At 35.2% G+C, this 15,401-nt stretch overlaps 1 protein-coding gene across 1 annotated transcript in view; it reads right to left on the reverse strand.

Annotated features, from left to right (window-relative positions):
* MAN2A1 (mannosidase alpha class 2A member 1) overlaps positions 1 to 15,401 on the reverse strand; it is a 107,729-nt gene that overhangs the window by 21,124 nt on the left and 71,204 nt on the right. Inside the window, exons 14-18 of the mRNA XM_074533687.1 lie at positions 14,567 to 14,797; positions 14,359 to 14,481; positions 7,536 to 7,650; positions 3,891 to 4,024; positions 2,647 to 2,788 (exon numbers count right to left, since the gene is read on the reverse strand). Coding sequence (XP_074389788.1) covers positions 2,647 to 2,788; positions 3,891 to 4,024; positions 7,536 to 7,650; positions 14,359 to 14,481; positions 14,567 to 14,797 — 745 coding nt within the window. The remainder of the gene's footprint in view (positions 1 to 2,646; positions 2,789 to 3,890; positions 4,025 to 7,535; positions 7,651 to 14,358; positions 14,482 to 14,566; positions 14,798 to 15,401) is intronic.

The following is a 15,401-nucleotide window of genomic DNA, read 5'->3' on the forward strand; positions in this document are numbered from 1 at the left end:
TTTCTACAGAATGTCCAGCAGTTTTTACTTTCAGAGTTTATGTAAAAGTTTAATATGAAAAATCATCACTACTAACTACTATTTGCAACAAGGATACTCGGCAATCAAACATCCAACATAAGAATCATTCCCAAGTAGGAGAGACCTTCTAGAGAGGAACTATCTTCACCTTGTACTCCATTCTTCTGTTTCACATTTGAACCAGAAGGAAAAAAGGTATCAACAGGAGTATATAAATACTCACAATCACTTCTTGTATAGAAAAATTCACTTGTGGGAATAGGAAAGAACTTTGCACTGGATAAGCACTGACCATGAAATTCTGAGTTTATACTGAACTGCAGTACAGCTACTCAAAATAGCTCTTTAAGCATGATGTTAAATTATATATAACCTGGACAATGAAGTTCACCATTTTTCAAGTCTCTATATCAAGAATATATAACCAGACTGGGGCATGTAATTAAGGCTTTTATGTTTTTTGCACACTGAATCTTCAAACAAGTATACATATTTTCTGAATAAAACTGGAAGACTGAAGTGCTTGTATTCTGAATAAGAACTTCACAATTTAAGCTTCTAGAAAAGGCTGCTTACTAAGGAAGTCTTTGTTATACTTTAGTGTTCTACAAACACTTACCTGATTTTCTCAAATACTTGTTCCTCCCTTCCCTCAAGTACAAGCAGATTTCATCTATCCAGGACAGAAATCAGCTGACAACGAGTAAGAAAGAGCCTGCTATTTTGAACTAAAGTACTGCGCATGTAACTTTCAGATGGTGGTTTATGCCTTGAGACACACAGGCACACAGCCACTGAGGTTTGCTTGCCTAAACTGTAAGATTTTTGAATTTTCTTCCATGAGCCCTCTGAGCTCCTGAAAGACCTTCAGAAAAAATGTCATGAAGCATATGATACTCTGCAACCTCTGAAACTTCAGCTTCATTTCTGTTCTTATTTGAGGAATCCAACATGCGTTCAAGACAAAGTAGCCAATTTAGTAACTTAATGAAATATTACTTAATGATAACAAATCAGATTAATTAAATCTCCGTTTTTTCTTAGTGGGCACAGAGTAAATATTTCATGTTGGTGTATCTTAAATTACATAATACAATTTGTCAAAGAGTGAAACAGTCAAGAAATCAGTGTCATGTCAGGTATGGAATACATCTGTTGCTCTTTTATTTAACTGGAGTAGGTGAAAAGCCTATAATGTCCTCTGACAGATTTGAAACAAGGGCTCACAGAAGGACAGTTTCTCCCTGATGCTTCACTGAAAAATGTGGAACAGTGCTAGCCTTAACTTCCCCAATTTAATGGCAGAGTGGGAGTGTCTGTGGATTTAGATGGTGCATTATCTTGTGATGCAGAGACTAAGATCGTTAAACAAATACAGATACTGTTATCAGGTAACAGAGCCTCTGCAGACTAATTAAGTCTCCAATACCCATTTAATGAGTGCTTAACAACATCAGAGGTGTCAGGATCATTCACAGAATCAGGCCAATAGGAGTGGGTTTCCAGCAAGGGGAGGCATGAAAAAATGCAGTTTGGGTCTTGTATCTGGTAGACTTGGAAAAGAAGGCTGGTATTTTCCACCGTGGTTTAGGTCAGTGTTAATTTCTTGCCCTAAAGTGAATTAGGTCTGCTAATGCTGCCACCAATCCAGCATGTTATTCATCTTTCGGAAGAACAGAGCATTTATGACATTTTTCTTAAAAGAAACTGTGAAGTAGGTTTTGGTGCAGTTTCTGATGGACTCTTTCTTTTCTGAGTATTCATTCCATTATTGTCCAAAACCATATAAATTTAAATTGACAACATATATTACAGCAAGAAATTATGCATATTAAGTTATAAACTATGTACCTTATTTTGCCCACTACCTCTAGCTTTATTTGAATACCTCCCCCATTCTGATAGAATGAATAACTGACCTCTGTTTCCAGTCCTCCACGCCATTCATCATACCCTGTTCTGCTCCAAGGAGCAAGACTGTGTCTCTTGGAATTCTTAATATGAATTGATTTTTCTTGTCAACATATTCATCACCTCTGTCAAAATACTCCATTAAATTTGTGAGGTATCATTTTGCTTCAGAAGTATGTTCACTCTTACCCAGGGTCATATTTATCCTTTATTTCACTAACACTAATCTTCAAAAAAGCTGCTGTTGTTTTTTCTTGACAGGGAAGTTGGGCTGTGCTGTATATACCTTAAGACTAGTGCTGTCTACACTAAAGCAAACAAACAGAACAAAAAACATGATCAGCATCCTTTTTAAGTCCTCTCCTACCAGGGCAGTATGAAAAAGAATAAACTCTTTAGTTCTGTTATTTCATTCCACCAGAATTCTTGGGTGAAAAATAGCTGGTTCTGACAATTTATTGCTCCTTCTGTCTTTTTTGCAATCTTTTTCCTCTGCCTCTAGTTTGAGAGAGATCTCTCATTGAAGGTGACAGGATCTCATGTGGGACCAACCTCTTCCTCCTCTGTAATGGATATACTCTAACACTTGTGAGAGTTGGAGAAACTTATTTCCTCTCTTCAAATGCTTGGAGGTAAGTATAGTAATCCCCAAATTAACTATTTTAGAATATCATGAAGGAGAGACCTTTGTCATATCTTTCATCTTATATTTACCATTTTTCAAGCTTGCAACACCTAGAGACTGAGCTGAATGAAGTGTCAAACGAACACCAACATCTTGGATGTAAGCCATGGTAGTCATAGGATAGATATTTGCTTGAATAGGCAACTTGCTCATCGTCTGTCTAGGCTGGATCTGCAATATGAACACAAACTTCAAAAACATGCATTCTTTGTATGCTATTAAATTTCAAAGACATTTTCAGACATTTATCCCATGTGCTTTGGAAGAACAGCTGTCACAAAAGCATTCACTCAACTGTATTATTTAGCCTTTTCGAAATTTGTGGCTAAAATTACCACCTTGGAAATGGTAGCTTCAGTGTACTTTTAGATCAAACAATATTAAGAAAAAATGTGAAAGATTCATTAAGGGAACCTACAAAAAGGGAACCTATAAAAAGGCATAATCACAGTTATAAAATGAGAGAAAAAAAATTTCCTCTAGAGAGCAAGCAGTGAATAGATTTAAGGTAGCAGAAAAGGAATTGTTGGTTTATAATGAGCACTTATTAAAGTGCTGTTGAAATTCTTGAATGGTACATGACAAATGAGTAGTAGTATTAAAATTATTTTAATGTTTAAATATTCACTGTCTCCAGCAAAATGCAGTAGTACAGTAACTGGAAATCCAGTAGTCTTTTATTCAGGAGTCATAGTCTCCCTGTATTTGCAAAACTGTTTTTAGCATGAAAGGAAGGTAAGGAAAACCAATTTTTCTCTCTTTTCTGTGTGCTGCACAGTTCATGTTAAGACAATAGCCTTTTCCTCAGATGTATTACCAATAGAAAAAGCATTATACATCTCAAAAAATACATCATTTATTTCCAACACAGCAGTAAGCAGCTGTTCACTAGGTGTGGTCCTTATACACTGTTTTATCCAATGGGTTTTAACTAAATAAACAAAGCAGAGGAAAAGAAGTCATGCATATATACAAGCAACTAACTACATGGTGACTTGTCATAACTTCTTGTATATAACTCTTCTCTTAAAAAGAACTTGAAGGAATAGTCAACAAACTACTTAAACACTGTTAAGGAGTGCACTCCTTAGCACACAGTTACCTCTTAGTCTGGTCTACATCAAATTTTATAACAGGTACATTTTTAAAAAACATTTCTCCTTTTAAATGATTAGTGTACTTTAACATGAGAGTTTGTTTAATATAAGCCCTTTACATTTAGACAGTCAAAACCTGACACCCTAAGCTTTTACAATTAAAAGATGGTAATTACCTGATATCCATTAAGATCAGTATAGAATCTATTTTGACTGTTTATGTCGGATGAAATTCTCATTGCAAGTTCACGATTATATTCTCCTCTTATGTCCACAATATTGGAAACTTCAAGAGACTGACCTTCCAAACCTAAATGAAAAGGATGCATTTAAAATCTCTAAAAGTGATTGCACATGTATAGGAATGACTGTGCTCCCAGGACACAGCGATCTCTTATACCTAACCAGATACAGTTAGGCAACAGATGACAGAGCAATATTTCTAATTTGGTACAAATTGAACAGCCAGTCTGAAAGAGAGCACTGAAGGGGAATAGGAGCAATACACGGTAAGAACCACTGTGGGTGCCGGCAAACCAGTAGGGAACAGCAGGCAGCTGTTAAGAACAGCTGTCTTTAAATAAAATGCTAGAGCAACACCTGGTCAGCCACTTCTCCCCTGCACTCTTAAGCAGCTATCCCCATTCCCAGACAAGAATGAAGTCACTAGATTCTTGATAGAACTGTTCAACTGAGCAGGAAACTTTGAGCAGCTCCTTTAATCAAATGAGAATCTTCCTTAAGGACAGTGTATTAAGAAATTTGAACTGATACAACCACAAGCAGGACACAAAATTTTGTTGACAGGGAAAAGTTTCATATTTATTAAAAGACGGATTAGGTGTCTGACAAGTCAGAGAAGTTTTTCAGTGAGATTTTTTTTTTTCCTACAGTGCCTTGTACTGAAAATTAAATACCTTTAATAATAACCTGACCTTTTCAAACAGTTCAAATCACAGTCTGGAGTGGAATTACACCATCATTCAGCACCACCACTTTACCCTTTCTGTAGTCTAATGGGACTAATGATTGCAAAAAGAATTGCACCAAGCAGAACAGAGATATGTATTTGTTTCCACATCTATTTTAAAATCTAAATGCCACCTGCAGAAGTACAGCAACTGTTAAAATGTTAACATTTACCAATGGCTATTAAACTTCAGTGCTAAATGAAAAACACTTGGTTCCGCTAATTAGTTCTATTTTCCCAAACCTAGTCTGGAAAATGTGGATTTTTATGCTCCACTTTTGATACTCCCAATAACAGATTTTCCCAATATTTCATGTATTTTTCCCAAATATTTAAAAGCACGAGTACCTTGAAGAAGAATACAGTAATCTAGTTTAGACTGTCATCATTTTTGTACTGCATAATTTGAGAGTATATAAAAATACCACTATGAAGAGAATAAACTATGACAAGTTTCTGATAAAAAGATTAACCAAATCATGCTAATATCAAAAACAGATGCCAATGGCAGCAGAACTTAAAAATCACTCAGTGGTCAATTACTGAACAGAGTTGTCAACCCAGGGTATTTTCTGCCCAAAATCAACAGAATTTTAAAGCCAGAAGTTGTAAAAGCTATTTTCTCCAAAATTGCTGAAGATTTAGGAGTTGGGAGTACTATCCAACAGCTGGATTAGCCACACAATCAGTCATGGTAAGGAGGTAGGTTACAACAGGAGATGAGATCCTGATCTGAAATCAAAATGCATTTTTACACATAGTGATTTTTTCCCACATGCTTTGTTACTGTACATATCCAGTAAGACTTCAAAATATCTTATTTTAATTGAAGTAATGCTATATAAATAACTTTAAAAATATAACTAATAACTATAAATTACAAAGCCAAGGAAATAGAGCTCAGCAAAAAAATGATGCAAACCTATAAAATTATAACCTTTGAAGAACACTTAAAGAAACTTAGATAAAAACACACCAAAGAGCAAATACACAATATATAAAATATATTTTGCATAATTTTTTCTCGTCAAAGTAGAAGCATGGTACAGGACTTACCCATGTACACATTACATTGTGATGAATTGTCAGAAAAACCAAAGGAAAAATGTGGACAGTACACTCACAAGGAAAGATAAATTTAACTGTTAGGAATTGGCAAGCAAGTGATTTTCACTGACAACTCATTTTCTGTGAACTGAAATACTTCTAGCAGGTATTTAGTAGCAAATTAAAGAAAAAGGAGCACTACAGAAAAAAACTACTTTAAAATAGCAACCTCTCCCTAACAAAAAAAACCAAACCAAAAAAAATCAAAAACAAACAAAAAAAAGGCTTTTCAGGTTTTTTCCCTTGCTGAGAATTTTAATTTACTAAAATCACAGAGGAACATAATTTTTTTTCCACATTCTTGGCAACCTGGCACCTCTTGACCTCAAAGTATCTTTTTTCATCATAAGACGATTTTAACTATTTGTCACATAAAACAAGTATATAAGCTATATATATAGAGAGAGTCTTGAATATCAGTTGTGTTTCCTTAGGATGTTCACAATGAATGCAAACTCTTGGCTTGTGTACCTAAGGAGTTAATGTTTGAGCCAGAATTACTTATCAGCTGGGAACTGAGTTCTGATGAGCTTTTGGCATATGTATAAATTCCAGCAACTTCACACTTCAATGTACACATGTCTCAAAAATGAAGCATCTGAATCAATTTTATTTCTAGATCAAAACACACTAGAACTAAAACAAAACAAAAACCAAAAAAAAATCAAATAGATAATGTCATTACTATTTTTGAAACCTAAAAGAAAGGAGGAGAAGAGCAAGCAAGACTTTCAAAGCACTGATAACTTTTCTTTTAGAAGCTGTTTAGGAAAAATAATTAAATATGATAAACAGGATTTTAAAAAACATGAAGACAATTTTCACTCCTACAGTAAAGTTGGTAATACAAAACATGTAAGTTCCTTCAACTGAAAACATTAATCACTGCCTCTTTATTTCAGAATAATTCCAGTAAATATAAATAATGAATGTATGTTTCTTAATTATAGGAAGATACACTTAAGCATGTTAACTTGAGTTTCCATATGAAAATAATTGTATACATGATTTCCTCCCTCTTTTACATTTTTCAGTGGCCAATTCTATCAAGTTTGGAAGGGTAGAGAGCTTCCAAAATTACCGTTTACTTAGAATTTCTTTGGAAATCAGTAAGTGAACAGTAGAGAAACAAGCAACTTAAAAAGAAATCTGAAGGAAACAAAGGAAAACTGGCATGACCTAAGAGCCTGGTTATGTCCTAAGACTAACCTATGACTGGTTATGTCCTAAGAGCCAAAAAGTTGATGTTTGGTGCTGGTGCCTATCAACAGACAGAGATAATTCTGTCATGAGCTCTCCGAAGCAGAAAAAGGACACACAGAGGGAGGTAATATATAACTAATGCCTAAAGTTACGAAGTAAACCAGACTTCTCTATTAAGGTCACTGATACATATTGTACTTCCATCAGTAAATGTGAAACTATGAAAGAAACTATGTTCTTAATTCTCTCCAAGGTATTTCAAAATGTGTGGCTAGTTACAGCATTGAGATGAGTCAGTGAAGTCTGGAGAGGTATTTCTAACAAATCAGTTGAGTTAAAGTATAACAGCTTAATGTCTAGCGTGACACTCAGAGAGAAATCACAGTGCACAGAGCAAAGTGTATTGGAGTCAATACAACCTCAGTCTCATGAACTCTGCACTAGTGCAGGGGTGAATTTAAACATTAAAAAGGCAGGTAGGATCCACGATCATTGTGATGTAAAACAACTGCCAAGAGAGATAGAATTTCACAGCTCTTACCCTGGACTTTATACAGCCGCATGGTATGTGTCACGTGGTGAAAAAAACAAACAACTTCTGAGAAAATCGTTCCGTGAGCAACTCTTATGGTAGGTGGGTCTGTAAAAATATAAGGCTACAAAAAGAAAACAGAAACTCAGAGTGAGTATTTTGGAAGTTTTTCATGAATGCAGTGCCAATAAATTAAAGCATTTAATAAATATTAAAATAGTGGGGTTTTTAAACCCTTCTAGATCTAAAACACTGGAGATTAAAATTTATTCCTAATCTGAAACTCAGTAACTTCTCTTCAGAGTCCTTTATTTTCTTCAGCTAAAATTAGGTTTAAGTCTCATTACACATCTCACAAGTATTTTATGAGGATTAAGCGATACAAGTCTACAGACAAGCACATGAATGTATTGATATTGCATCTGGATTGAGCTCCTTTGCTAGAAAAATTATAACTGCTAACCATCAATTAAATACTTTACTTTCAAAATTTGGGGCAGGTGGTTCGAATACCTCCATCAGTGGTACACATTGAACAAGGAAAGCCTCCCCTACTCTGCTGTGTAGATCAGTTTGCATATCACTTGAAAACAGAAGAGGAAGATTTTTTCTTCATCAGAGGCAGACAGAGTTGTCAGAGGAGCTCTCTGGAATGCAGGGTAGGGCTGGGAATCATTATGAAATATCAAAAAGGACAGTGGCTTACTACTCATGGCTCCCATAGACTAGGACAAATTTTGCATATTCACAACAAACCAAAGAGATGAAGAAAATTATTTTTCCATGCAGTCACAGTATTTAGAGTCTTGGCTAGGCAAACAGTGACTTTAAAAAAAATAAATTGATCCCAACTGTGTGTTTCATCCCCAGATTGAAATAAATGGATGGCTGCAAAGGTAAAAATAAATTAAATATTGAGAGTGTACAAGTGAAAAATGAAAACTCAACACATGCAACTACTTCAATAGGGAAACAGTTTTAAATAAAGACTTCACTCACAAAAAACACATCCCAACTGCTTGAAAAACACATTATTCAGAGGGATCTAGGCAGAAAGCTCTCAGAGGGTGGCTGTCTTATTTCTGTATACAGCAAGGCCACAAGGACAGAGCATGGTCTTTGTGGAAGCAATGACACCAAAGAACAGATGCAGCTTGAGGAAGAGCAGAAATCAAGCTCACATACATACAGACAAAATACACTAGAGAAGAGCAAGTACAGGTAAATCTCCAATATTCTCTGAGCATATAACTGCATGTATAACAGGGAAGATTTCAAGAAGTATTGTATAAAAGAAAAAACTGAAAGGGACTTTCAGGGCAAAAAGCCCACCTTTTGTATTTACGTACCTATTCTTAGAGCTGCAGAATACTCTTTAGTAAAAGCTTTACCAGAGGTACAAGAGGCAACTCTGCAGTTATCAACTGCAGGAATATTTTGTACAGGAGTTCAGAAGAGAAATCACAGTTATTTATGCTTTGAGAAGATTGTTTGGTTTAGGGAGAAAAGGCTTTTTCCTACTGAAAATCTTATCTAGTAAGTCAATAAAAAACCTCAAAATAGTGTTTTAGACTTCTTGATAGCCTACATGAAAAAATTATGGAATACTTCCATAGGATCTCATCTTGTGAATAAGACAGACAAATGTTATCTGTTATGCAAAATCCATTTGCTAGGTGAGAAATACAGAAGGATTATGGCATTCAGGGGACATGTTAGACAGATGAGCTAATACACTGAGATTTGAACACCAGATCTTAGGTTAGAACCTCTTAATTCCATGAAAAACTGGCAATATCCATAACTGTGGCCTGACTTCTCTCCTTCTGGCAGAAGAGACTGATATTTGCTTTTCTATCACATATAAGCAGAGAAGACAAACTAATTTAATTGGTGACTACCTGGCTTCTAGAAGTTAAAAATCCCACAGAGGAAGAACTGGATGACCAACCAAATGGTGGAGTAATCAAACCCTTCAAAATCCTCCCTGCAGGGCAGAGTAACATGAAGATACTCAAGCTAGTAAAGACAGACTGAAACACTGAAACCTAAAGGAACTCTCAGAAAGGAACTGAGAAACCAGAGGTCATCAGGAGAAGCCAATGACCTGTGACCTAGGAGAATGTCACTTGCACAGACAACAGACTGCCAGATATGTTCTGTTATCAAAGTAACACAGATTTTATGGTCTTGTGTAGTTTTTAAGAGTATTTCTTGCTCCATTCTCGCTGGAGCTACCCAGCAAAATGGAGAGACATTGAGTGAGTGACAGGGATATAAAACACTGTGCACTTACTAGAAAAAATTACCTGAAGTGATTTCAAAAATTAAAAATTAAAAAAAAAAAAACAAACCTAAACCCAAATATTTGGAGGAACTCTTTTCCACTGAGTTTTTTAATACAAAACATGAGCACGATATTGACAAAAGCTATCAAAATGCACAGAAAGCTGAAATGAGATGGATATATCAGCTCCCAGATTCTGGGATATTGCCACAAATATTAAGTTCATACACCTGAGGCTCCAGGCTGCACATGTAGCCAAATTAGCTCCTCTTCTGAAGATAAATGCAACTTATCTTATTATAAACTGTTCCAAACTAAACAGAAAGATGGGCTGATGGAAAAAGAACAGTTATTTTGCAGATATTGCCTGAAATTAATCAATTTTTAAAAAATAATAGTTCTTAATTTTGCTAGGATATGCATTGGGTTTGCAAGCCTCCAATTCAGCCATAATGCTAGAAAAGGCCCAAGAGAGGAAGGCAGCTTACAAAGGCAGATGGTATCATGTAGTTTTGGGGATCAGACAAGTTATTTTTGATAGAAAGAGTGGCAGTATGATGTATACTCAAGTACTCAAGGACAACTGATGTTCCCTGATTATTGGGCAAGCAGGGAATATGGCGGTGATGGAACAGGGGAGCCTTCAAATTCGTATTTAGTGCTTAGAAAAGCACTAATCCTACAACTTGATTATTTGATAGTTACCAAGAGAAATACCAGAAGTTCAGAACCTATAGAGATAATTCCCCAGGTTTGCCTCACGAAAAACATTTTCATTAACCAGGCTTTTGCTTTTAAACAGGAAAACATCTTTATGCATTGAATATGCAATTATTCTAGTATTATTGTAAAGATCCTTGGTGAGATGCATAGGTCTGTGAAAGGATCCTGGTCCTGGGTCTGAAATACAAAGGTACTTTTGATGTGAAAGTTTAAGGCAATGTGGAAAGAACAAACGATGACAGATATTTGCAAAACTGATTTGACAAAGTCTTTGTCTCAATCCATTGTTAAATCTGCTTTGTAAACAATCATGGACTAAAGGATCTTCCAGCATGAAGTATACTGTGATGACTCACACCTTGAATTGGAATAAAAATATGTTGCTTTCATATCCAATGGCTAGTCTGAAGACTCCACTTTCTAAAGAGTTAAACTAAATAGCTGCTGTAATATCTGTTCCTCTCAGCTCCAGGGGAATGAATTCCATTGTACAAGATTCAGCAGCCTAGTGAGGCAGGTTCTGTTGAGCCTGGAAATCAGCATTTTTCAGAAACAGGACAACAGAACTGTGGATCAAAGGGTTCAGAAATCATGTTTCTGTACTCCAAGAGAAATAAGACAATCTTTTTTTTTTTTGGAACGATAGTGGGCAGGAGGCCTGGGGAGAAGCTAGCTAGGAATTTTAAGGGAGAATACTTGGAACAAAATAATACCAAATAGATCCCTAAGGTATTTTAAAATACTTAACATCAAAACAGGTGCCAAAGATGGAAATAACTGGAGATAAACCTTCACCAAAATATTTACTGGCTTGTATAGAAAATGGCATGGTATATTGCAGCCTGGAGGCACAAAGCATGGGCAATTAACTTTTCCCCTTATAGACAAGTGAAGCACTCCCAACCATTTTAGTGGCCAGGAAACTTCTGGTAGTGCAGCACACTGTTGGTCTGGGTGCCAAAAAAACTAAGGGGAAAGTTTTCAACCACACATTACAGGTTCTGGATTGGTCTAAAATTTTAAAAAAGAAAAATGACAAGACAAAGCCTGCAGGAAAAGGTGTTTCTCAATAGCAGGTTGCCCCTTATTTGGCAGGGTTTGAGGTTAGACTGAGATAATATCATGTATTTCAGCTCTAGCACTAGAGATCCTGCAAGAGGAAAAAAGAAAAATCTGTTTTCTTACATATTCTGTTAGTGCTTAAGTACCTGTGGGAACTAGTACATACACAGAATCACAGGACCAGCTGCCTGAGGGAGAATCAAAATTTCCAGTCCAGGTATACCAAAACCCACCACTTTGATACTGAAAAAAATTATTTGTAAAACAAAAAAATCAACTACTCACATTGATCCCACAAACATTTAGCATATGATGCTTTGGAGAAAAACTGCTTTGTTCTGTTCCCTACTGATACCAAGCAGGGCTAGTGAGAAGTCATCACATGTTGACTTGTCTTGAATATACAGAAGAAAATACAGACATATAACTGTTTCAAAGTTTATTGAATACTGTGAGGTTTTTTTCCCCACTGATCTACAAAAAACCAAGTTGGGCATTCTTCACAAAGTCACAGGAATTAAAAAACATGCTTTGTCTTCACGAACAGGACATTTTATTTATATTTATTGTGAGGCCCAAGGAAATCCCTTCATTATCACTGTCAATCAGTCAAACACTTCACTGCCATTTAAAAAAATTAAGATGCTGCCTTTTTCCCTGGTGCCTTGCTTTCTGTTTTGACTTTGCAGGAAAAACAAAGGCATGGTGGGGGACTGTCCTATCTCTCTAGACCTGCAGGATGGAGCCCCCACTCTGTGCCTCTGTTCTGGACTTTGCACCACTGTAGGTCAGCACTATGGCTAGATAAATTATTAAAATAGACAAATCAAAATAATTTCTGAGTATTGCAGAACTGAAAATAAAAGACTTATCAGACGTAAAATTAATCAGTTATCAACGGCAAAGAAAGCATATAACTATTCACACACCAAAGGAAAATAGTCCAACAAAAAAAACCAATTATTCTTTGCAAATTTTGCTGAAAAACATAGGGTAAACGAGGTAAGAAAAAAATCAAAACAATAAAACACCTAGCCAAAAATCAAGAAAACTGCCTGCCATCTATCCTATTGCCAATTTACACACGGACTTAGAAAGTTAGTCAACCCACATTACACTAAGAACCCTGAACAGATGGCATTTCTTTTAAGACAGAAAGCATTGACTCAAACTGGTTTAGAAACCACTATAGAATTACTCTGTTACTCCCATTAGGACAATTTAATTAGTGTTATTAAAATCCAAGCCAAATGAGCCTTATGGTGAAGCAAAATATTACTGAAGCGGAATTTTCAGAAGTATAACAACTTCATTTTTATTGTATAAAATGTTACAAAAGTTGAACAGCACCCTTTTAATGTTAACTTAAAATGCAGTTAATTTCATTTTTCGTTTCTAATTGCGCTTGCAGACATGTGACAGACTTTTTGCTGTTTAAACCGTAATGTTTTGCTACCTCAATTTGTCCAGATTATTTTCATAAAGCAAATTACTTAAATGTATAGTTAAAATTACATAAGTGCTAGATTTAGTGATTATTTTTAAATAATAATAAGCCAAAGATGAATTAGAATATAAAATGAAATTAAAGTGTGACCATGCAGCTAGTGAAAGGTAAAAATAAAAAGCCCTAAGTGATATTCTTCAAGTATTCACAGATGAAAACACAATAAAAAGAAGAAATATGAAATGGCTTATAAAATGAAGGATAAGGAAATCCTGATGAACATATCTGAAGTAAATTATTATGGTACTAAATATACTAAATCTGTAAATTCACAGACCTCAAAAGGTGTGCTTCTAGGAAAGATTGCTAAAAGAAAAAAAAAAAACTGTTCTGCTTCCTTTCAGATTGATTTACACAGATAAAAGGGGGAAATAGGAAAAGAAAACAGAAAGAAAGCCAAACATCTTTCCCTCCCGCCAAAAAAAGTAGAATGATTACTCTTGTATATTTCCTAAAATGGTAAGCATAGAGCTCATCATTTGCCTTATGTATGCAACTTCAGTTTACACAAGGGAAACTCAGAAGAAACATGGTGGCAACTAACTAGCTTCATAAATGTTCATTATTTTATCTTTTGCTTTCTGAAATATCACCCTTCCAGTTCCAAAAGGGAAGTAGTAGACTCCATATGGTAATGAAGTCACTGTAAGAACACTGCCATTTCCCAATTTCCAATTTGAAAACTAACAGGAGTATGCTGTTGCGCTCCAATAATTACACAGCTAAAAATACAGATAACCCTAGAGAACTAAATCAGAAGAGCTCCTTACTATTCTGTCTTTATATTCACCAATTGGGAGTCAGTATCTTAATTAAGTACGCCAATATCAGCTTAGAAAGTAGCTCTGAAGCAGAAGCAACAAATTCACAATTAAAAAAAAAATCAGAAAAGTGAAGATGTAGAAATGAATCAATACACATTTTCATCATAGAAAGTAAAAATTAACTTATTTTATCGATAATGAATGGTCACACCTCACTGGATTTCTGGCAAGGATTGCATCTTAATTTTTTGAGGGGGGAATCATAAATATTCTCTAGATTTTCATATTTTCAAATTCCTATTGTGTTTTTACTCTTATGTAGCGTTAGGAAGTATGAACTTCTGCCAATCATTTCAATAGCCCATGTCATTATGCCTAGCCATACAGATTTTATTCCAGTTTTGGGGACAACCAGCTCTTCCAATCTGTATTTGCCAAACACTTTAAGGTACTTCAAGATTAGAATTTCTTTGCAAACAGAAAGTTTACCTTGGCATCTCCATCTGGTAAGAAGAGATAAGCTCCACTTTTATCTCGGTTACTGGTAGTTCCATACCAAGCAAACTCCACCTTCATTTGATTACTTTTACCCTCTTCCTTGCTGTTTATTTTCTAAAAGGACAGAGATTCATGTTAGGTTTCCATAAAGCAGCACAAAAAAGTAAAATATAGTGTTTTGAAATAAAATATAACATACCTCCAGTAGTCCAGACATTCCAGAAAACCATAGTTTCATGTATGCATTTTCTAAGATTATATTATCCACAGAATGCTGCATCTCTTTTATCCTGAAAACTCTGTCTGACTTCTCCTGTCTGCTGTTCCTTACATATATGTTATAGTCAGCTAAAACTGCTTCTGAACTCTCATCCTCCAGAAGCTGGTAAACTCCAATCCCAAGAGGTGGTAGATGTGCCACAAAAGACATCTGTTGGGAGCAAATAAGTAGTCATTACTAAAAATAGCAGAATATCAACTTTTTATACTGAATTTATGTTCAGAGCAACTACTTTTGCTTGAATAACTATAGGATGGCTGAGTTTTCCCATAGTCCATAAATAAATATGAAGAATTAACAAACAGAAATATCTGCATGACTAATTTGCTTAGCATCAAGATTACCATTATACTAACACAGTAACAATGTTGAATCTTCTTAAGAATGTTAGTTGTGATATGCAGTACTGAGTATATTTGCTTTTCATTGTAGATGCATGTGTACTGGATCGAGTGCACACAGACTCTACTTATCACTTGATTTTGAAATTTAAATTTAAAAATGCATGAACTAAATAACTAAGTAAAAAGCAAGTGTCTCATTTTCAGTCTCTTTTTTTAGGAGCTATAATCTGCATAGAAGAGTAGTATACAAGGTACATCTCCAAAGCAATTTGTTTTGAATTTGAAGTCCAGACAAGTAATTTCACTTCCTCTTCTTCAAACAATAAAAGTACTAATTATTGTGCTGGTTTTGGCTAGGATAAACTTAAATTTCTTCATAGCAGAACTTTTGGTGCTTGGTTTCAGTATTA

This window comes from Zonotrichia albicollis, chromosome Z (genome assembly GCF_047830755.1).
Source record: "Zonotrichia albicollis isolate bZonAlb1 chromosome Z, bZonAlb1.hap1, whole genome shotgun sequence".
Taxonomy (NCBI): domain Eukaryota; kingdom Metazoa; phylum Chordata; class Aves; order Passeriformes; family Passerellidae; genus Zonotrichia; species Zonotrichia albicollis.